Raw genomic sequence first — 19,615 nt, forward strand, 5'->3', positions numbered from 1 at the left:
GCTGGTATGTTCAATCACTAATTTCTAGTGAGGTGCGGTTAATATCTCTATCAAGTCGATTCTTCACTCGTTATCCGTTTAAAGTATGCTTTGGCCATTTCGTAAGAAGTCCTACGTCAACAAGGTTAGCCATGTTCTTCTCCAGCGATATATACACAGGATAATATGGTAAAGGTACGGGCAAACATAAACATACCAGCAAATAGCCGTACTCGGCATTGTCGCGATTATTCTTGGGCGCATTCCACGGAGGAACCCGGCCCAACCATACTGATTCTTAATGAGTTTTGCAGCATTAAACAGACCCTTTGCGGTTCTAGCTTCGGGGTCCTGGGCTGTACCCCTTGTCTGCAGGACAGTCTTGATGACATCCAGCGGCGTGGTGACGGCTGCGGCAACCGCACCCGCCAAACCACCAGCGATACAATGCGTGAAGGGGTCGTATCGTTTCGTTGGGTTCATGATTTTAGACGTCGATTCGTAGGCCATAAATTGGGCAGCGGTGAATGGAATTGTCATACACAGGGTTGTCGGGTAGGAGACATAGAAGGCACGGAGGCCTTCGGTTCTATAGACCGTTTTGGCGCATTGTACGAGGGTTCTGTGGGTTGATCCGTGGACTTGCATGCGTTGCTTGATAACTGTATGGAAGGGTTAGTTATATGTGCATTTTCTCAAATCTTTGGATTGATTCATACCATCGAAAGGGTTCATGAGCGCATCACTTGTAATTGTGGCAGCAGCACCACTCAGAGCTAGAAGCAATTATTTAGCAAGTATTCCAAGCCACTGTGCAGAGATAACTAACCTGCGGCGAGTGGATGGTGGCCAGAGCCGACATTTCCACCAGCAAGATCCTTCACGACCTCATATGTACCAAAGTATACGGCGTGGGCGGGTCCTGTTCCAGCACACAAAATTCAATCATCAGCTTCTGCTCGCAATTGTTGACCATGCAGTAATTCGCACGATCGAAGAGGGTAATATAGGACTATCATACCAGCTCCCACAATGACACTAGAAACACCCTTCCACAGCGTCCTCCAGCCTTCGATGCGTGAGATGGTTGATACGGCGTGGGTGAGGCCGGTGTAAAGGCCACCGGCACCAGGGTTCAGGACTTGCATTCGGGTCTAAGTGTTTGCAAACGAGGTTCAATCAATATTCAAAATGGACAAGTGTATATTCCTTCACAGAGTAGAGAGCTTACCTTCAACAAGTCTACCGGATACATGACCGAGTGTTCCTGCACAGTCGCAAACGTCAACACCTGTATATTCCCTCCGTCTCAAATGCACTGGGCTATAGAATACGTACTGCAATGCCGGCAAAGGCGCCTGCCAGCATGTTGTGGCTGAGAGTGTAGTTATCCGGGAGTGCCTCATACCTACAGCAGCACAGCGATAGTTAGCGAATTAACCCTACACGACTTCAACAATAAGGCAAGGATCCGAGAATATGGAAACAGGACGTACTCAAACTCTTCGCTGGCCACAGGATGGTGCTCTGTAGAAGCCATAAGAGGCCTGGGTGCGCAGCCGGAGCCGCCTGCTTCAACCGTGGCCTTCACGGTGACTGAATCTCGCAATCTCGCTAACCCGCAAGACGCAGACGAGACTCTTCAGCTGGACTATCCCTGGATCCGGGGGTGAAGAGACGGTGAGGTTGGGAGTCCGGGGCTGGGAGATGCGAAAGTGGTGATGGAGTTTTTTTGGCCGGAGCTGAAGAACAGGGAAGCGCAGGACGGAGCCAGCACCAAGCAGAGCGATGTCTCTACAGACAATGAAGAATGAAGGTATCAGACGCGAGCAGATCTTTGGACGGAAGATGAGGCCGGGGAAGCCGTTTGGAAGAGAATATCTACCAACTCTATCGTCCTGGCGCCCAAATTTTTCGGATTTCTTTTTCTGATCGGCCAGGGTGGACTTACAAATATTAGTCTACCAACGAACAACGACGGCGAATACAATATGGCAGTAGCTGTAAGTATCTACTTCTCTAGTCTCTATTCTCTACGACTAGACAACTTCTATTCTCTATGACTTCGACTTCTCTACGACTAGATGACTTCCTCTTCTCTAAGACTCCTCTACAGGCTCGGCCGAGGCGAGCGCCAACTACGACCTCGTACTGCGGATCAACTCGTTATCAGGTCGAATAGCGGCTTGCGCCCTTGACTGCAAGCCATGTCTCGAGCTCCCACAGCGCGGCATCCTGGTCTCGCGGCTGCGCCGGAAGACACGTAGAGTGTTATCAGATCCGGACGGCTGCTATCAAATCGACTGACACCATACTCCGTCATAGTCTCGGTCTACGGAGTACATCTCAGTCTATATTTACAGTCTCAGTCTACATTTACAGTCTACATCTATAATTATAACTACAGTCTCAGCTCAGTTCAGTCTCTCAGTATAGTCAACTGTCTGCGCGGTGGAGTCTGCATCTGATAAGAAAGCTCCGTGTTTTTGGCTCTGCAAGGATGGCCGAGCTCGCTCCCTTGCTCCTGGCCGTTGGCCTCGTTTCATGGTGGCAGGCATGGCTTGATCCTTGCATATACAGTCTCTTTGGACTCTGCCTGCAAACGCTTCTCTCGTCTTTCTCTTCTCTTTCTTTTCTTTTCTCTTTTCTTTTCTCGATCTGATAACTACGAGTTGGCACGTGACTAGGGACCTCGGCAAGGCGAAAGATACAAAGATACAAAAGGAGATGGATGAGATGAAAGATGAGATGAAAGAAGATGAGATGATGAGATGAAAGATGAGATGAAAGATACAAGATGAGATGAGATGAAAGAAGATGAGATAATGAGATGAAGAGAATAGAATTGACATTGACGGATAAACGCTCTCTAAATACAAGATGATGAACAAGATAGAAACCACTTCAGGCGCATGTATCCCTTCCTCTGTTTTTGCTCGTATAAACAATCATCATATGGGCCGTAAAGGAAATAAAAGGATCGTGGAGATGCAGCATGGTAACGCAGGGCAAAGTAGCATAGTAGATCGATGTAGGGCAAACGTATCGTGAGTCTAACGGGACTCGAAAGGATGGTCATGATTCGCTTTGGAAAAGGAAGGAGGGGAGATGAGAACCGCTATGAAGGATTGACGATTTGACTCCGTGTGAAATGGACAGATGCATGCGCTTTTTGGGGCAGGGAGAGGCATGCCGGGTATAATCAGGGGTGGAAGGTAACATCACGCCAACGAGTCTGAAATTTGGGTTCATTTCAAGTCTACAATAAATGACCATTCGCCTATATCGTTTGCCCAAAGATTAGCATCACTCATGATCGAAGTAGCGTAGGAGGAGAACATACCAGCCTTCAGATTCTCAGCCGTGTCGGACAGCAGTATAACTCGTCGCTTGTTACAGTACGCCGTCTTGTCCAGGATATCTACTTTTAATCCCGCCAGCTCCGAGATTGGCTTCTCAAACATCTCACTCAGGTTCTCAACGGCCATCTCGAGATCTCGCTGGTTATCCTCAAAGATGGCAGTCAGGTTATTCCGGGTAAGGTAGAAGGCGAACGCATAGGTCCACTTCAGCGTCTGTCGGCATTCCTGCAGCGTCCGTGACGCCGTGTCGAGGAACTGTACTTCGATCCAGGACAGGCCAGACTGGGACTGGAGGTTCACCATCATCTTCTCAGTCTTAAGGAACAAGTCTCGGTCGAGCTTGGCCGATTGCTCGTGGTTGGCGAAGCGGTTGTAGTAATGGAGATAGCGCTCGAGGGACTGGCGCGAACGAGTTTGCGAATCCCGCGCGTCGGTGCCGCCTTTCTCTTCGAATCGATTGCAGTTGTACCAGCTTGTGCCATGTTCGGACCAAGGACCAAGACACATCCAGCAGAATTCGTGCTTGCACTTTCGACATGTCATGTGGTTGCAGCCTCCGTTTTTCTCGATGGTAGAATGGCACTTTGGACATTCTTTGGTGTTGGCCGAGATCCAGTTTGCGGTTTCTGAATCGTCCTTGCACTTCTTTACCCATTTCTTCACGAGGGCACATGGACATGGCTGGTGGTCTCCCACATCGCATCCGAAGCAGAAGCCGAAGCTGCAGGTGCAGTATACTGTTGGGACAACACGGTTCAGGTCTCTCTCTTTGACGCCACACCTAATCGCGTATTCACAATTAGGGGCTGGACACCATTTCAAGTTTGGCATGTCGTCGACATAGGTCCGTATCAGTAGGACACGGTAACTAGAGGGACAAGAAGAGTCATTAATAACGTCGAAAAAAGAAGTGACATGCTTGGTTAATCCTACCGATCCCTCAGCGACTCCGAGACAAGTAAATCGAGAGACTTCGAATCAACGATCCGGTGGCACTGATCCTGTGGACATTCTATCCTCGCAGCCTCCCCTTCCTCTCTGATCTTCTGTCCTAGATAGTGGCTGTAGCAATCCACGCAGAATCTATGTCCACAACGCATCGCATAAGTCTGTAGGTCCGAACCATCCTCGCAGCAGATCTCACACATGAAGCCAGGCATGACTTCTGTCTTTGGATTCAATGAGAAGGTCGACCCAAGGCCTGCCTCCTCGAGTGTCTTCTCGGGGTGATCCATGTATGATTCTATCAATTTCTCCCTGTTCCAGCGGCTGAACCGTAGTAGGATGGCGGCGTTCTCTGCCGGCAGGCCAAGTATAGAGGAGACCTCGTTAATCTGCACATTTTGTTCACGCGTGATGTCTCCTGGGCTGAGAGCCGTGGAATCTGTCTCGTATGGTTGCCGTACGGGCTTGATATCCTTCTCGTAGGTGAAGGAGCCTCCAAGGTCGTCTTCAAATTCTGCAGAGCGGATACCAGTTAGAGCCATGTACGTGCAACATGTCGTGTAAACCGGCCAGACTGAAGAAAGTGAAGAGAAAGAACACTCTACTCACCGTCTCCTAAGCTCTCGTCATCGCTGCCCTGTGTATCTAGAAACGCCTCCGGGCTCGACGCATCGGTCATAAACTCCTCGTCCGAATCCATGCTTGAAACTGCTTTCCGTCACTTCAGATCTTATCAGAGCTCTTCTTCAAAAGGTACCTGGCACAGGTAAGGGCGTAGCACCCGCGTTCCTGACAGCGGCGGCCGTAGACACTGTTTCTTAAGAGCCTTCTTGACGGTACAGCCAGCTCTGGAGGATCAGGTCCAGGATAGCCAGGCAGTTATCACGTCTCTCCTGCAGTATCTCAGCTATCACTCCTCCGTCTGATGTGTTTTTTTCGGGGGGAGGTTGCTGTGAATAGAGCTCGGCTGGCGGCGTACACGGTCAAGTAGATATTAAAGTATCTAGCAGCGAGTGGTGGGGGCGAATGACGCCGAGCTGTTGAGATAGGCTGAACGAGCCCGACAGGCGAGACAAGCTATCTGCTGGATTCCAGGCAGCAGCTGGAGAAGAAAAGGGAGACAGACGATCCAGGGTGAAGAGGCAGAGGCAGGCTGAAGGGGAGAGTGACTGGCGGAGATCTCGTGGATGCGGACGTGGATGTGGATGTGAGGCCGGGGGGGATGCCAGGCTACAGGTGACTGACTCCCTTGTCTACGCCAGGCCACCAACAGAAGCACTCTCGGTATCAGCCAGGGTACGGAGCAGACGAGAGCCTGTTGGCTTGTTCTATCTCGAAGTTGTGGCTGCGCCTCAGGGGGACATCCTTGGTGAGCCCGCAGAGCCGCATGGGAGGGTGACTTGGACCGGCTATTGAAAAAGTGAGGTGAAGATGATGTTTATACGAGCTCAGGAAGTACTTCTAGTGTTGCTACGACTTGCTTCGCTAAGGGTTATATTATATAGTGCTAGTTAATCGTTCATGGGCAAGGCGAGCTCAAGCATCGCTTTCTTCATCGTCTTCATCATCGTCATCGTCTTCTTCTTCGTCATCATCATCATCGTCGTCGTCTTCATCGTCATCGCTATCAGAATCAGCCTCCAGCCAGTCTATGAAAGGCTTCGTCTGCGCCCTGACACTCTCCATGGCCGGCGTGCTGGTCGACCTCTCATCCTCCCACCACTGCGAAAAGGCTTCTGCATCCACAATCTCCAGGTCGTAGAGCTCCTTCGCGGTAAAGAGCAATATATTACCGCCCTTATTCCGCTCCGTCAGATCTTTCTGGAACAGCAGCAACAAGTCAACCTGGTCCGGCTTGTCGTCCTTGTCGTGGTCAAACACGATTCGCATAATCGTATCCTTGTACTTTGTAAAGACTTCGCGCACGGAGTCGGCGAGGCCAACGGTGCCCGCTTCCGTGACATGCTGGATGTATTTCATAAACGACATTACTACTGCACGGCGGACTTGGTGCTCAGAGGCGTTGGCGCTCATACGTAGCCCAACAAGCTCAAGCTGTACTACTTCCGCGCTAAGACCTTCTTTGAGGCCGTCGAATACGCTGGAGACGGCGTCGTGATGGAACTGGTCTCGTCCGTCATCGTCAGAGGCAGTTGTACTGACACTACCGGACCTGGAGCGGAAGCCAAAGCCACCGTCTTCTGACTTCTCCGATGTAAGAGTTGATATGGATGCGTCGGAGAGTGACAACTCGGCCATATTGTATACTATAGGGTACAACATTAGCAGACTGGATCATAATAAATGCCGACGCCAGAAACTCACATAGACCTGGGATAAAATCAATCTCTTCCTCGTCCTCATCCTCCTCTGAAACGAACTCGAATCCCTCGCCGCCCTTTCCAACGAGCTTCTCATCGTTCGGTACTTTCTGGTCGGCATCCCTCTGGAACTTGGTAATGCTCATGCTCTCCGGTATCGAAGTTCCATTAGAGATCTTGACGCCGTATGACAGCAACGCGCCAGGTTCGATGCGGCACTTGTCCCCGATAACCGAGCCGTTGGCTACAATGGCATGCTTTATCTCAGTCGCTTCGCCAACGACCACATCGTCCCAGATGTACGCTCCGTCAAGGACAACATTGTTGCCAATCTTGCACCTTCGGCCGATGACGCTGTTGGTAATGACGGCACCTTCACCGATCGTTGTCCCCTTGCCGATCACCGTTCGACTATGAATCGTCGCAGACCGAGCCAACACAACACCCTGTTCTTGGTAGACGAAATTTCTCTTGAAACTGTAGGAATAGCCAGGGAAGAGGTTGGTGTCTGGGCAGAGAGGGAAAGTCCATCGTCCTATCACATCTCGGCTGACGATATCATAGGCATGCAGATTTTGGACTCGTGTCGCGTAGTGGTCCTTCATGATGTGAGTGTGGATGGTCATTCCATTGAGTTCGTAGTCCTTTAACACGCCGTGCAGAAAGTGAGTGCGCGGAGACTGGTAGTCAAAGCTATCTGCCCACAGCCCAAGGACCTCCGGCGTGCAGATATCGATGCGGCAGTCATACAGGTCGTTGCGAACGTCAATCTCAGCATGCGCATCAAGGAGCTCCGGGTCTATCTCTAGGTTAGACGGTAAGTCGTATCCATCCTGCGGGTGATATTGAAGCTCTTCATAGTGTAAACACCTATCTTTGGTGGGATCAATGACAAATAAGGGTGCATCCGCGCTCTTGCGGACTCTATTCGATTCCCCGACTTCTCTAAGGATCATGGTCATGATGGCATTTCGACTTGTCTGTCGACGGGCACGATGTTCAATCAATGCTTGCTCAAGCGGAATATTGCCGATAATATCGCCGTTAACGAGGAGGAAGTCACCATTCATTAAATGTTTCTCGTGTAGATCGCGCATAACTTCTCCAAATGAGGTGGCTGCCGTTCTGATAAGCCGAACTTTTGTAAATGGTGATATGTCTGATTTCCACTTTGAGCCGCTACACAGTGATATAGGTGTTAGCCTTGCGAGTCCAGCATAATAGAGCCACGTAGAGAAGCATACTTGAGATAGGTTTCCAGCATATCGGCGTGTGCGCCAGCATATAGCAATATCTCCTCCACACCGGCATTGGAGAGAAATTCGAGCGTGTAGTCAATCAACAGGGTATTGGCAATAGGCAATAGACACTATAAGATGGTCAAGTCTCAGCAACGTCCATAGAAGCCTGTCGAGCTGAGCGCATAGATCTCGACAACCCCGCACCACCAGACAATACGCAAAGAGCTATAACGTACCCTGGGTTTCTCAAGCGTAAATGGTTCGAATCGCGTTTCGAAGATATCGGTGACGACCTAAGGCGAAAATAAGAGGCAAATGTCAACAACGCCCGTATAGACCTACTATCTAGGATACCAGGTTATGTGTATGCTTACCACGGCCTGAAAGGGCTGTTGTCTCTCATCTAGCATCGGGTCCCTACGCCTAGAGGCTCCTTCGCCGCGCTTCTTATTACCTCTAGGCGCTCCTCCGCCTCCTCCTCTCTGTCTCGCGGCCTTTGGAGGCATCGTCCTCGATCGCGATGGTGGGGGTTTCGTGGGACTGACTCACGCCCGCAGTGAGGGATCGACTGCCTTTTCTGATCGGGTAAAAGGGCGTCAAAGAAGATATGGCAGCTTGGATGAAGCTCAGGCGCAAGTTCTCCGTCCGACAGGAAGCAATTGCTGCTCGTTCACTGACCTTGATCGCAGTCCGACGGAACTTCCCTCTGGACGGCTTTTTTTATATATATGACTGTTACTAAACAACTACAAACGCCGATCCTTGCCTAGGATGGTACATAACCCTAATCTATATCGGGACTAGCGTCTGTTCCTGCCTCGTCCTAAAGGGGAAAGGAATAAAATTAGTCCGAAGAAACATGTGCACGTGATGTTTCATGTGACTTATCATGTGACTTATCATGTGACATAAATATAACTGACTAAGCTTGTTTACATTATTTAGGTAAGTAATGATGAGAAGGTAGAAAGGTAGAACAAGGATAATAACCATGGATAAGTGAAGAATGGGTACAGGATAGCGTTATACGTTCGATTGGGTCCTTTAAGCCTGGGAGTGGCCAGATCACAGGTGAGACCAACGGGTTAGAGGTGAAAGAAAACGGCGACTCCTGATGCTTTTGGTTGGTTGTGTGCCCATACGTCCTACGCCGCCACCCTCAGATACTCCTAGATGCGCGAGTACAGATAGGTCGGGCATGACGACGCAGGTGCTCCAGGTGTGGCTGAAGAGAGAAACAAGATGGCCCCAAACTTGTAGATCAACATGTCAGCGTGTTGCGATTGATTGTTGTAGGTAGTAGTTGGTGCTTGGATTGAAAAGTAAATTCCTTTGATGGTCAAAATTAACTGTCTGGAGGCCTGGAGTGTTGTCAATATCACTTCCCCGTTAGAGGCATACCAAGGTTTACCTTTATATCAGACGGTGAAATAATAGGCCAAATAGCACTCATTGGGAGACTCCATGTAGAGTAGCTCTCCACTATAACGCAGGCCCAGAAAATTACACCATTTCGAGAAGTATAAACGATGGAGCTATCATGGATAGCATCAGAGACACGATGCAGGAAGTAACATATATGCGGCACCAATTTAAGTCCAACTTCAAATGATATTTGAGGTGCGATCAGAGTGGTACAGCTGCTCAATGTAAAGACTACCGCCCTTGGTGGTATCTGCAGTAAAATCGCGGTTCAGCAGTCGCAGCAGAGCTGCAGCTTAGCGGTCTTTGTTCAAAGTATCTTCACTGCGCCGTGGTCGAGTCTCCGTGGAATATAAATACCCGCTTGATCGACTGCCGATTAATATATCTCGCTCAGTCGACTTCATCAAGCTATCACCACAGCACTCAGTACTATACTTCACTTCCAGAACCCGTCGAAATCGCACAAATGTTGGTCGCCAAAGTCCTCACTTTGCTTTCCGTCTCTGCGGCGGCCCTTGCAGCGCCCGGACGCCAGCCCATGGCCAACGACAGCCCCGTCCCGTCTACACAGGAGAAGCGGGCAGCTCTCGTGGACTGTCCCGAGGGATGGTGTCTCGACAATTCCACCTACTGCGACGCGGAGACCCGAACATGCAAAAAGAAAGGTCCCGGCCCCTGCGGTGCAGGCCAGTGTATCTCACACTGGGACGGCCCTCGATCTCCAATGGCCGAACGTGGGTTAGCCGACAGCAACTGTACTCATCAAGACTGCAATATGGAGGCTTGTCTCTGGATTAAGCAAGGGGGGAAGCATCAATGTGTGCCGAAGAAAACTAGAACTAGCAACCCAACAAAGACGAGAGGCGGGAGAGTATTCAAGGACAAGCGCACGGAAACCAGGAGGGAGTGTAAGCCCCATGGTCAGCCATGCAGCGGGGAAGGGGACCACGTCTGTTGCTCTAAGAATTGTGTGCCTAACAAAGATCACCAGTGGGGTATCTGCAGGTAAATGGCAACTCGGCAGCTTGAGCACGAGCACTTGAGCAGTGGTGAACAGTGTTGAGCAGTGTTGAGATGTGGAAGATGAGTTTTTGTCTGTAGAAGCCGCTTTAGTTACTGATCACGTGACATCTCCGTTCAAATTGGAATCTATCGTTTTGTTCCGACCTCATATGCAACTTGACAAATCTATCAATGAATAACAAATTAGTTATTCCGTATATCTCGCTCAGCTCGCTCGCTCGGGGTAAAAATGCTTCTTTCGGGCGTGAACCGCCTCCACCGAGGGGGCCAACCTTAACCTCCATCCTCGTCCCGTCCCGTTCCCTCCCCATCGTGCTCCATCCCATCCCCGTCGCATTGCGATCTAGAGTCACAGGGCAGGGCTAGACCAAGCCGCAAACTTCGCATCCACAGTCTAGAACAGGCCTTATTGCAGCCATCAACGGTTGACATGCATGGTTCGTATAGCAGGGGCCGTGCTAGGTGGCCGTTGGAGGTCGAACTCGAAAAGCTCGAGCTTGATACATCACAAGCAGATGGTCGCAGCCCGTCGATGTACCAGCCCTGTACCGTGTACTTTGACGCATCCCAAGCCCATGCTGCATATGTATATATTCGCTGGCTGCATGGCAGATTGAACTAGCTGGGCAGCCTTGAAGATCTGACTGGGCAGCCCTAGATTTGAGACAGTGATGCGGTTAACATAGGGAGAGGCAGCTGTTTCGAACCGAACTAATATAGTACATAATGCATATGTACGTGCACCGCTTGGATCTCCAGAAGATCATATGTGCTTTTGTTGACGTTGATGTTTTTTTCCCCCTTCGAATATCAACCAACTATGCAAAATACGAGAGCAAGACGGCTAAGTTCCCATCCAAGATGCATTCCATTACCCAATTAACGAGATAGAATAGGCAGAACCCGGCCAGCAGAGCGAGATTATATCATGCCATGCCGTGTATGAGAGAATATTCACAGTAAAAACACCAAGTCCACCAAGCAGAGCAAGCCACCGTGACCAAGTCCACTCCCACACACCTTGCCTACCCAATCCAAGTGCCCGCCCCGTCCGCTAAAATTCCAAGAAGAAAGAGAGCGCAAAGAAAAATTTCCAATCTGTCCTGCCCTGCGCTGCGCTGCCAACCTGCCAGCCAAAAAGTGTAGGTCCATTTTCCCCACGAATGCCCTGCCCTTGTCCTTGTCCGTCGGTTCGGGTATTAGTGGACGAGGGGGCCGAGGTAGAGATAACGAGTAGACCGGCGCAGGGAAGTGGGTGAAATTCGAAAACAGCAAATAAGAATATTAAAACACATAGGCCACCGTGGAATTAGAAACAAACGGAACAGGACGGATGGAATGGCAGAGCAGAATAAGAGGATATATAGACCTCTTTTCATAGACATACCATACTGACCCAGGAGTATGCATGCGTATCAATCACAACAAGGAATTTTTTTTCATGTACATCAATCGACAATCAACAATGAAGTAAAGATAGTAAAACGAGACAACCATCCAATCCCAATCCCCGACCTAGCCAAAAATCAACTGCTCTTTTATGTTGCTGGAAAACACATAATCCACCCATCCGCCTAAACCATGGGTCCCTGGCCCATTTCGTTCATCTGTTTGTTCGGCCGTTCGTTCGTTCGTTCGTTCGTTCGTTCATCAATCAGCGACGTCTTTTTTTTTTTTTTTATTCAGCCATCCACACCCAGCTCGGCCCGGCCTACCAAAGGGAGATAAGGAGAGGAAATCAAGACGTGGTGGAGAAGGAAGGTGGTCAGTGTAAAGAGACAGGTAGGTAGGCTTCAATGAACGAACGACGCGAGAAAAAAAAGGGAGGGGGGAATATGCAAGAGCGATATCGAAAGAGCCGCAAATGAGAATAATTGGAAACATCCTCCCACGCCAAAAAGAAAAAGGGGACAAGAAGGAAAAAGAGCAACAACTAACACCGTATATATGATAGGCAGAAAGAGAGAGAAAAAGAACAGCGACTACGCCATGCGACTGGTCTGCATCGGATTAACGACTGACGCCGGACCCTGGCCCGGGCCAGGCCCCGATCCCGGTCCTGGTCCAGAACCATGGTACATTCTCTGTCGCTTATTGTAGGAATTAACGTCCAACCCAGCCATATCTGAGGCCTGGCGACGGTGTTTGACGTGATTCTGATTATTTTGATTCTGGCTCTGCGACTGGCCTTGGGACTGAGGGTATTGCATTCCATTAGTGTCGAACGCGGACTGGCCTGCCTGGCCCGGCGTGATGGGGGAATTCTGCCAGTTCCCCTGTCCCATCGTCGAGGGAGAGTGTGTCGGTGATGTCTCGTCCTTGACGGCTTGAGATGTTGGCGGGAGTCCGGCGACGGCTACGGGCATGGAGCTCGCGAGTGCACCGGGACCCGGGCCCGCGGCGGAGGGTGTGTTGTTTGCTGATGGCGTCGGCTGCTGCTGCTGTTGCTGCGGCGGCGGCGGTGGTGCGTCCATCGGGTTTCCCGTAGCGGGTACGTTGACGTTGACAGCTTTTAGCGGCATGAGGTGTTTTTCAAGCATGTTGAGGAGCGATTGGCGTGTGAATGGTTTGGGGAGAACGTCGTTCATTCCTGCAACAGTCAGAATACATAGTTTTTTTTTATACATTGAGGGAAAGGGGTAATACCGTGCTGAAAGTAAAGATCTATATCGCTCGATCGGATATTAGAAGTCATCGCAATGATTGGTGTACTGTCGAACCGACGAATAAGACTGCAGGCAGAGACACCGTCGAGATTCGGCATGATGATGTCCATTAGGATAAGGTCGTATTTGGAGCCTTCCTGGATCTTGTTTACGGCTTCGAGGCCGTCGAGCTATTTACCGTTAGTACTGAGACAAAATCAAAGACGGGGTTTAAGACGGTTGCAAGGGATGTCTCACAGCAGTATCCACCACACAGGAGAAAGAATACAAAAACTTCCCGCCAATCTGTCGACAGGTCTGGTCGTCTTCCACGAGCAGGATGTGCGGGCTACGCACCCAGCCGGGGTCAGGATAAAGGCTCTTCTTCCTCCCATCTCCACCAACGGCGTACTGTCGCCGTATATCCGACACTTCCATATCCTTTCCTGGACCGGCGGCCGCGTTGGTGGGCAGGGAGTATGGTATATTATTCACATGTTCGCTATACATTGGATCTATGCCGTTGGTGGCGCCGACGGGGTAGACAACCTGTTCGAGCTCACCGTTCATTTTCGAGTAAGACATTGAAGAAGACTGCGCTGCGGAGGTTGGCGGCAGGCCGACAACACCGACGCCACCGACCACACCGCCGACAACGTTGACTCCGTTGACTCCGTTGACTCCGTTGACATTGACATTGTTACGCTGAGACTGGTCTAGCGGCGGAGTGGGCACGGCGATACCTTCCAGAGCAGAGAAATTGAACTGGTTTTCGGCCGTCATCTCGTTGAGTAGCTTCGTAGCGTGCTGTAGGGGGGACGAGGGCCCCTCGTCCATGCTGGCTACCTGTGACGGACTGAGGTCTGTCTGGGACTGGAACGTCATGGCGGCCGCGCGTGATTCCCGCCGATGCCGAGCATCGATGGAGTGTAGGTATGTGAGTATGCAGTGGACGACCTGATCGTGACCCAGGACCGATTTCTGCACGCGCCTGACCTCCTGTAGCATCATCTGGTGGTCGACCGTGAATTGGGTGAAGCGGTCCGCCAGGTGCTGCAGCTGCTGCTGCTGCGCGAGGAGCTGCTGGTTCATGAGGTCGAGCTGCTGTGTCGGGATCGAGTCATCGTTTGACGGAGCCTGTTTGCGCGGGGCAGGTGCTTTTCTGCGAATGTTGTCGAGAGAGTCTTTGTTATCAGCTTTGAATTCGGGGTGTTTGAACTCCCACGCCTGCCCGTATCATGTTAGGATTAAACTAGAAGAAAGTGTGATATTTGGAGGAACCCACGCTTGAGCCGTATGGCGACTGCCCTGTCTCTTCATTATTCTGGCGCACTTTGTGAAAGTCATACTTGTTCAGCTGGCGCACAAAACTGGCGAAATTGCTGTGTTTGAAATGTTTTGGTAAGATGGACTTTGTGAATTTCTCGCACTGCCAAAAGTGTCAGCTTTAACCTCTTCCCGAACGGCTATCCCGACTTGCTAACCTCTAACACGACGAAGCTGTCTCTATCGTCGCCCCATCGGACTATCTGCGCATATGACGGGTCCTCTAGCATCCTGTGCCGGTTAGTATATCCCAGCCGGCTGACCTGTGTAGTCGCGGGACTCACTTGTAAAGTTTTCTAACCTATGCGCGAGTCAGCACCGCTCGCCAGCACGTAGATGCAAGGGCGTAGATGCAGGGTACTTACAAAGTCGCTCGAGTTACCGGCCGAGCCGCCGCTGGGCGGTGGGTTGTCCATGGCGCAAGCTGGAGAGGAGAGCTGTGAGTTGACCGTGGGTAGATAATAATCGTTAAGTGTATATGTAGTCTTGAGGGCGGTCGGAGGCAGAGAGGCGGGCGTTGGACCACCAACAAGGATGTAAGCAGCAGAGAGCAGAGCAGCGAGAGACGATCCTGTCTGTCCTTGCCGGCCTGCGAGTCGAGGTACCGGTACGGCCGTGGACGGTACTCTTATATCTCGAGGACAGGACGGGGTCGAGTTGTTCGGCGGTCAGGTCCGGTCCATGTACGCCGACAGAGCTACCTCCCCACGAGAGAAGACTACAAGAGGGAGAGAGAACCGCACCGAAGAGAACAGGAGGAGGGAGAAGACGAGGAAGAGGGAGAAGAAGAAGAAGACGAAGACGAAGAGCGAGAGAGGAGGATGAAGAGAGACGAGCGTGGAGGTTGAAGTGCGGCGAGCCCAGCGGCCTAGCGCAGGCGTAGCGTAGTGGTGGTGGTTGAGATGAACCTTGTCCGGCCGAGGGGGCGAGGATGAGAAGATGACGAGAAAACGAAGATGAAGACGAAGATGAGAAGGAGAAGATGCGATGAGATGAGATGCGATACGAGGATGGACGAGACGAGGATGTTCGACCAGGGCTCATCGCTCATGGCATACATATATATAAGGACATCGACGTCCGGTGCTCGCTGGGATCTCTCTGGCTTAAGACGCCCTGATATACGCTGTACATGCAGACGGGATGGACGACGGGATGACGGACATCTCATCTCTCTACTCTCTGCTCTACATGCTCTACTTCTACTATACTTCTTCTTCTCCTTCTTCTCTACTGTACTATTGTATACTTCTACTATTGTAAAACTCTTCGTGATGACAGCTCCACCTGGTCGTTCCTCCACTGCTCTGTTCTGATCGCCCTGCCGGGTCTCGCCACCAGGTCGGGAGGAAGTTGCACAGCATGGAGCAGGACGGGGAATAGTATCTACTCGGTATATTTTATTTTATATAAAAAGGAAGCTGAAGACGTGGAAGGGAGAGAAAAATATCTAGTCATGTGACCTGTCTATAACATGTATGACTAATCATGATATACAGCAGGAGATGGAAGATACAGAGATGAAGATACAGATGAGATGAGATGAAGATGAAACAAAAGGATGAAGAGAAAGATGAAGTATAGACCAGGTAGCTGTAGCCCCGCTCTGTACAGGCAGCCCCTTGTATGCGGTACCTGGCCTCGTAGATAGCTGCGAGATGCATTGCATACGAGGGGACGCCACAATCAACGGCCAGCGCCTTGCTTTTTGGCCTGCCCTTATGGGGTAAGATTAAGCCGGAGGATAAGATGAGCTGACGGGGGGGAAGAGGGAGGAGGGAGGCCGTCGACCATGCATGCAATATCATAAGAGGCCGGATCCTTGTTGCCCTACCAGCGAGCGAGCGTCTCGCCAAGCAGCCTACTCTGCATCGACCTCATCCTCGGAGTCTCGTAGTTAGCAGGCACATCATATATATCACATCCCATTCACCCTACTCCAAAGAGACGGCCGTATAGACTTAAAATGCCAACGATGCTCTCCCGTCTCCCATCCCGCGCCTACCGACATGGCGCCGTGCGTACCTGTGCATTCCACGCCTCGCGCCCAAATATGGTGCAAGTCCAGCCTGGAGATGCCCTGCCGGACCTCGACGTCCTGACGGAGAACTCCCCCGGCAACAAGGTCAATCTAGCCTCGGAGCTGGCGGTTGGACGGGGACTCATCGTGGGGACACCCGGTGCATTCAGTACGTCCCGTCGGCTTCTATTTCGCTCTGATCAACGCTGACCTCTTTGTCCGTTAAGCTCCCGGCTGCTCCCTGTCGCATGTACCCGGCTTCATCAATCACCCGAGGCTGAAGGATGCAGGAAAGGTGTTTGTCGTGTCCGTCAACGATGCGTTCGTGTATGTATCTCTCTCCCGTTTGCTCCCTTCTGCCGTCTGTTGGGTACTGCGGCTCACTCGACCCAGCACCAAGGCGTGGTCGGAGTCTCTTGACCCAGAGAAGAAGAGCGGCATCCGCTTCCTGGCAGATGCGTCGGGGGCGTTTAACAAGTCCCTCGACTTGCTGTTTAGCTCCTCGCCCGTCTTTGGCAATGACAGGAGCAAGCGTTACGCCCTGCTGGTGGAGGACGGTGTAGTCAAGAAGGCCTTTGTCGAGCCAGACAACACCAGCGTTGACGGTACGTTCCCTACACCACTATTAAGAGAACATACTACACCACCCTTAGGAGAACATACTGACGGTGTTGACTTGTAGTATCGCGTGCGGAGAAGGTTCTTGGTTGATGGCTGATCACCCGGTGTAGATACTCTCCCTAGCCTGAGAACAAAACTATATGCATATCATCGATAGAACGAACCATGGGCCGACCCGTATCACATTATCCCCGAAATGGCGCGTAGTCGAGTACTTGATCCGCCATGTAGAACTAGTTGGCGCCCGTGGTTGTACGTACCTCTCCAGGATATCGACGGAGGTCGGTATGCGTGTACGCGCATGCTGAAGGTCAGCCACATTATGCTTACCTTTTCCATGCCGCGCATCAGCCAGTGTTAATTGGTCATTTCCATGGCAGTGAGATGTGACATGTTCCAGTGGTACTAAAGACGCCGTGTAATGGTGTAGATTGCTTAATATACAGGAACGAGAACGGGATAATATTTGATCGTCGTGAAAGGGAGAAATAAAAAAAATATGCTTATTTGACTTCCAAGGAAAAAAAATGAGGGAAAGAAAGAAAGAAAGAAAGAAAGAAAAAAGAACAAAGCCGGGAGAACCTATTGCTGTATCACTTTCTCCCACTGCTCGGGCGTATAGCACTTGGGTGTCCACGCATGGATAGCAGCAATCTCTGCCTTTAGCGCCGAGTTCACCAGCCGGTGTCGAGCGAGCATGGTCTTGTTCTCGAACTGCGGGGAAACGATTATCGCTTGGAAGGCCTGGCCGCATCCGCCTAAACGTACGCAACTGGCGCATTAGAAGGAATATTACCATATAAAGTATAATTGGTAGGACTGCATACCTGAGAGGTCCTCGATTTCTACATGTTGTGCCTCGATCTTAGTGGTGAGAATGTCTCTCAGCGACTCTGGAGTGACGGCAGGCGGCGAGGACGCAGAGGTGCGTGTCTGCTCTGAGGTGGCTTGTGCCATCGCGGGATTTGCTGCTCGTAGAGAGCTGAGGTGGTGGAAGGGCGCGGTACTTCTGTAGCTGGCGTTGACGCTTGTCCTGGTGCTGGCCCTGGAGGTAAGACGGAGGAAAAGTGGACGGGCGAACATGTAGTCTTCGCTTTGTCAAATCCGCGGCAGAAGGTAGGAGAGCGGGTATAGAGTAGGAGAGACAGGTATAGAGAGAATAAAGTCTTTGGCCGTGGGGAGGAAAGCAAAGACGAAAAAGAGCAAAATGATGTCGGAAAGTCGCAGCGCAGTGGATTACTAATTGCCGCGCTTTCTTCTCCTTTTTGCCGCGATGTGGGGGAAGTCGTGCCCCACTTTTTCAAGTTTGCGGTAAACAGAGGAATAACCGCCGTCATAACCACCACCATCATCACCGTCACCATCACCATTACCACTATCAACCCTGATACTCGAGCAGCCCTGCCAATGCTTGCTATTGCTGTACGGCAGACGTCCATGATGGCTACTTCATGCTCCCCCTTCTCCAAGGCGGTGGTGAGGTGCATGCAAAGAGTGTACGTAGCTGTCTTGCCCTTCCAGGACCATGCTAATTACTATCTTCTAGTTACCCAGAATGCCTTGCGGATAAGAGCTTCGATAACACCGGCTGTTAGTTGTTTCAACCTGTCTGGTTTGATCCTCGCTTATTGATGTACTGGCTGTAACAGTGCTGCTGGAAGCGCCGTTGAACCGTCACCGTCGATTGAAAAACTCGGTCCTCTTGGCAGTCGATCTCACAAAAGCCGTGGCAGACGAAGCAATTCATCGAGGAGATTCGATTATAGTCGCATATCGTATGTAACCTGTCGACGTCGTCGAGGGCTGCTTGAACGCTGCCCATCCCACTGGCATAGCTAACTCTGCATAACAGATCCTATCATCTTCCGCGGCCTCAAGTCCCTAACACTTGGCAACTCGCAGCAACAATCCCTTCTTCGACTGACCCAGGAGGGAATAAGTATCTACTCGCCTCATACCGCCGTCGATGCCACTCCCAATGCGATGGCAGACTGGCTATGCCAGTGTGCCGTACCGCCCTCGGTGCCCCGACCGACTACCGTCACCCTATACCCTAGCCCTTCGCCTCCGCCTGACCCCAACTTCCGTGACGCCGGAATGGGTCGGATGATCACATTCGATCGTCAAGTACCCTTGAATGAGATACTCCAGGCCATCGCTACAGGGGCATTCCCGACCTCGCCTTCACGGCTAGGCTTCTCCGTCGCCATCCCGCAAGGTAAAGCACGGGAGGAGATAGGGATTACTACCGTTGCGGCATGTCCTGGCTCTGGTTCTTCAATTTTGATGAAAGATGGTCGTCCGGTGGCCGATCTACTTCTCACGGGAGAGCTCAGCCATCATGATGCCCTGGCTGCTATCGAGGCCGGCTCAGTAGTAGTCACGCTTTCACACTCCAACTCCGAACGAGGCTTTTTACAATCCTCCATGCGCAAAATTTTAGATACGGAACTTAAAGCCGAATGGCAAAAGGCGCGCACTGTAGATCGTCTTCCGGCCCAGTGTGAAGAGGATAAGATGCTCGAGGAGATATTCAATGATAAGAGTGCACAGGTCGATGTCAGCGAAAAGGACCGAGATCCATACGACGTTGTGTTCTGGAAGGATGGAAATGCAGTATAATGACCTGCTACATTTTGCAAAATTGCATCTTGATATCTACGACTGTAATATAGCAATATAGAAGAATTGCGCCTGTTCGTCTGAC

At 51.1% G+C, this 19,615-nt stretch overlaps 7 protein-coding genes across 7 annotated transcripts; 3 read left to right on the forward strand and 4 right to left on the reverse strand.

Moving 5' to 3' along the window:
- Positions 1-50: 50 nt before the first annotated feature.
- Positions 51-1,519, reverse strand: GIQ15_00064 (uncharacterized protein; the record flags this gene model as incomplete). The annotated part of the gene is made up of 8 exons (XM_033547481.1): positions 51-111; positions 197-641; positions 699-755; positions 809-901; positions 1,001-1,133; positions 1,211-1,246; positions 1,318-1,387; positions 1,476-1,519. 8 exons carry the CDS (start codon positions 1,517-1,519, stop codon positions 51-53), a joined length of 939 nt encoding a protein of 312 aa, XP_033408432.1.
- A 1,708-nt stretch (positions 1,520-3,227) lies between these two features.
- GIQ15_00065 (uncharacterized protein) lies at positions 3,228-8,354 on the reverse strand (the record flags this gene model as incomplete). Its single annotated transcript, XM_033547482.1, has 9 exons — positions 3,228-4,209; positions 4,275-4,800; positions 4,896-4,994; positions 5,044-5,075; positions 5,992-6,553; positions 6,612-7,786; positions 7,852-7,976; positions 8,085-8,141; positions 8,223-8,354. The coding sequence occupies 9 exons, from the start codon at positions 8,352-8,354 to the stop codon at positions 3,228-3,230; spliced, it is 3,690 nt and encodes a 1,229-aa protein (XP_033408433.1).
- Positions 8,355-9,739: 1,385 nt separating this feature from the next.
- GIQ15_00066 (uncharacterized protein) lies at positions 9,740-10,662 on the forward strand (the record flags this gene model as incomplete). Its single annotated transcript, XM_033547483.1, has 2 exons — positions 9,740-10,181; positions 10,484-10,662. 2 exons carry the CDS (start codon positions 9,740-9,742, stop codon positions 10,660-10,662), a joined length of 621 nt encoding a protein of 206 aa, XP_033408434.1.
- A 1,616-nt stretch (positions 10,663-12,278) lies between these two features.
- GIQ15_00067 (stress response regulator SrrA) lies at positions 12,279-15,327 on the reverse strand (the record flags this gene model as incomplete). The annotated part of the gene is made up of 9 exons (XM_033547484.1): positions 12,279-12,886; positions 12,943-13,132; positions 13,200-14,168; positions 14,227-14,370; positions 14,426-14,498; positions 14,552-14,568; positions 14,633-14,856; positions 15,011-15,135; positions 15,176-15,327. 9 exons carry the CDS (start codon positions 15,325-15,327, stop codon positions 12,279-12,281), a joined length of 2,502 nt encoding a protein of 833 aa, XP_033408435.1.
- A 915-nt stretch (positions 15,328-16,242) lies between these two features.
- On the forward strand, positions 16,243-16,969 carry GIQ15_00068 (AhpC/TSA family protein; the record flags this gene model as incomplete). Its single annotated transcript, XM_033547485.1, has 4 exons — positions 16,243-16,456; positions 16,515-16,614; positions 16,681-16,892; positions 16,941-16,969. 4 exons carry the CDS (start codon positions 16,243-16,245, stop codon positions 16,967-16,969), a joined length of 555 nt encoding a protein of 184 aa, XP_033408436.1.
- A 697-nt stretch (positions 16,970-17,666) lies between these two features.
- Positions 17,667-17,991, reverse strand: GIQ15_00069 (uncharacterized protein; the record flags this gene model as incomplete). The annotated part of the gene is made up of 2 exons (XM_033547486.1): positions 17,667-17,680; positions 17,736-17,991. 2 exons carry the CDS (start codon positions 17,989-17,991, stop codon positions 17,667-17,669), a joined length of 270 nt encoding a protein of 89 aa, XP_033408437.1.
- A 324-nt stretch (positions 17,992-18,315) lies between these two features.
- GIQ15_00070 (UPF0135 protein) lies at positions 18,316-19,530 on the forward strand (the record flags this gene model as incomplete). The annotated part of the gene is made up of 4 exons (XM_033547487.1): positions 18,316-18,404; positions 18,455-18,498; positions 18,558-18,683; positions 18,761-19,530. The coding sequence occupies 4 exons, from the start codon at positions 18,316-18,318 to the stop codon at positions 19,528-19,530; spliced, it is 1,029 nt and encodes a 342-aa protein (XP_033408438.1).
- Positions 19,531-19,615: the final 85 nt, after the last annotated feature.

This window comes from Arthroderma uncinatum (assembly GCF_011692745.1).
Source record: "Arthroderma uncinatum strain CBS 119779 chromosome Unknown scaffold1, whole genome shotgun sequence".
In the NCBI taxonomy this organism is placed as follows: Eukaryota; Fungi; Ascomycota; class Eurotiomycetes; order Onygenales; family Arthrodermataceae; genus Arthroderma; species Arthroderma uncinatum.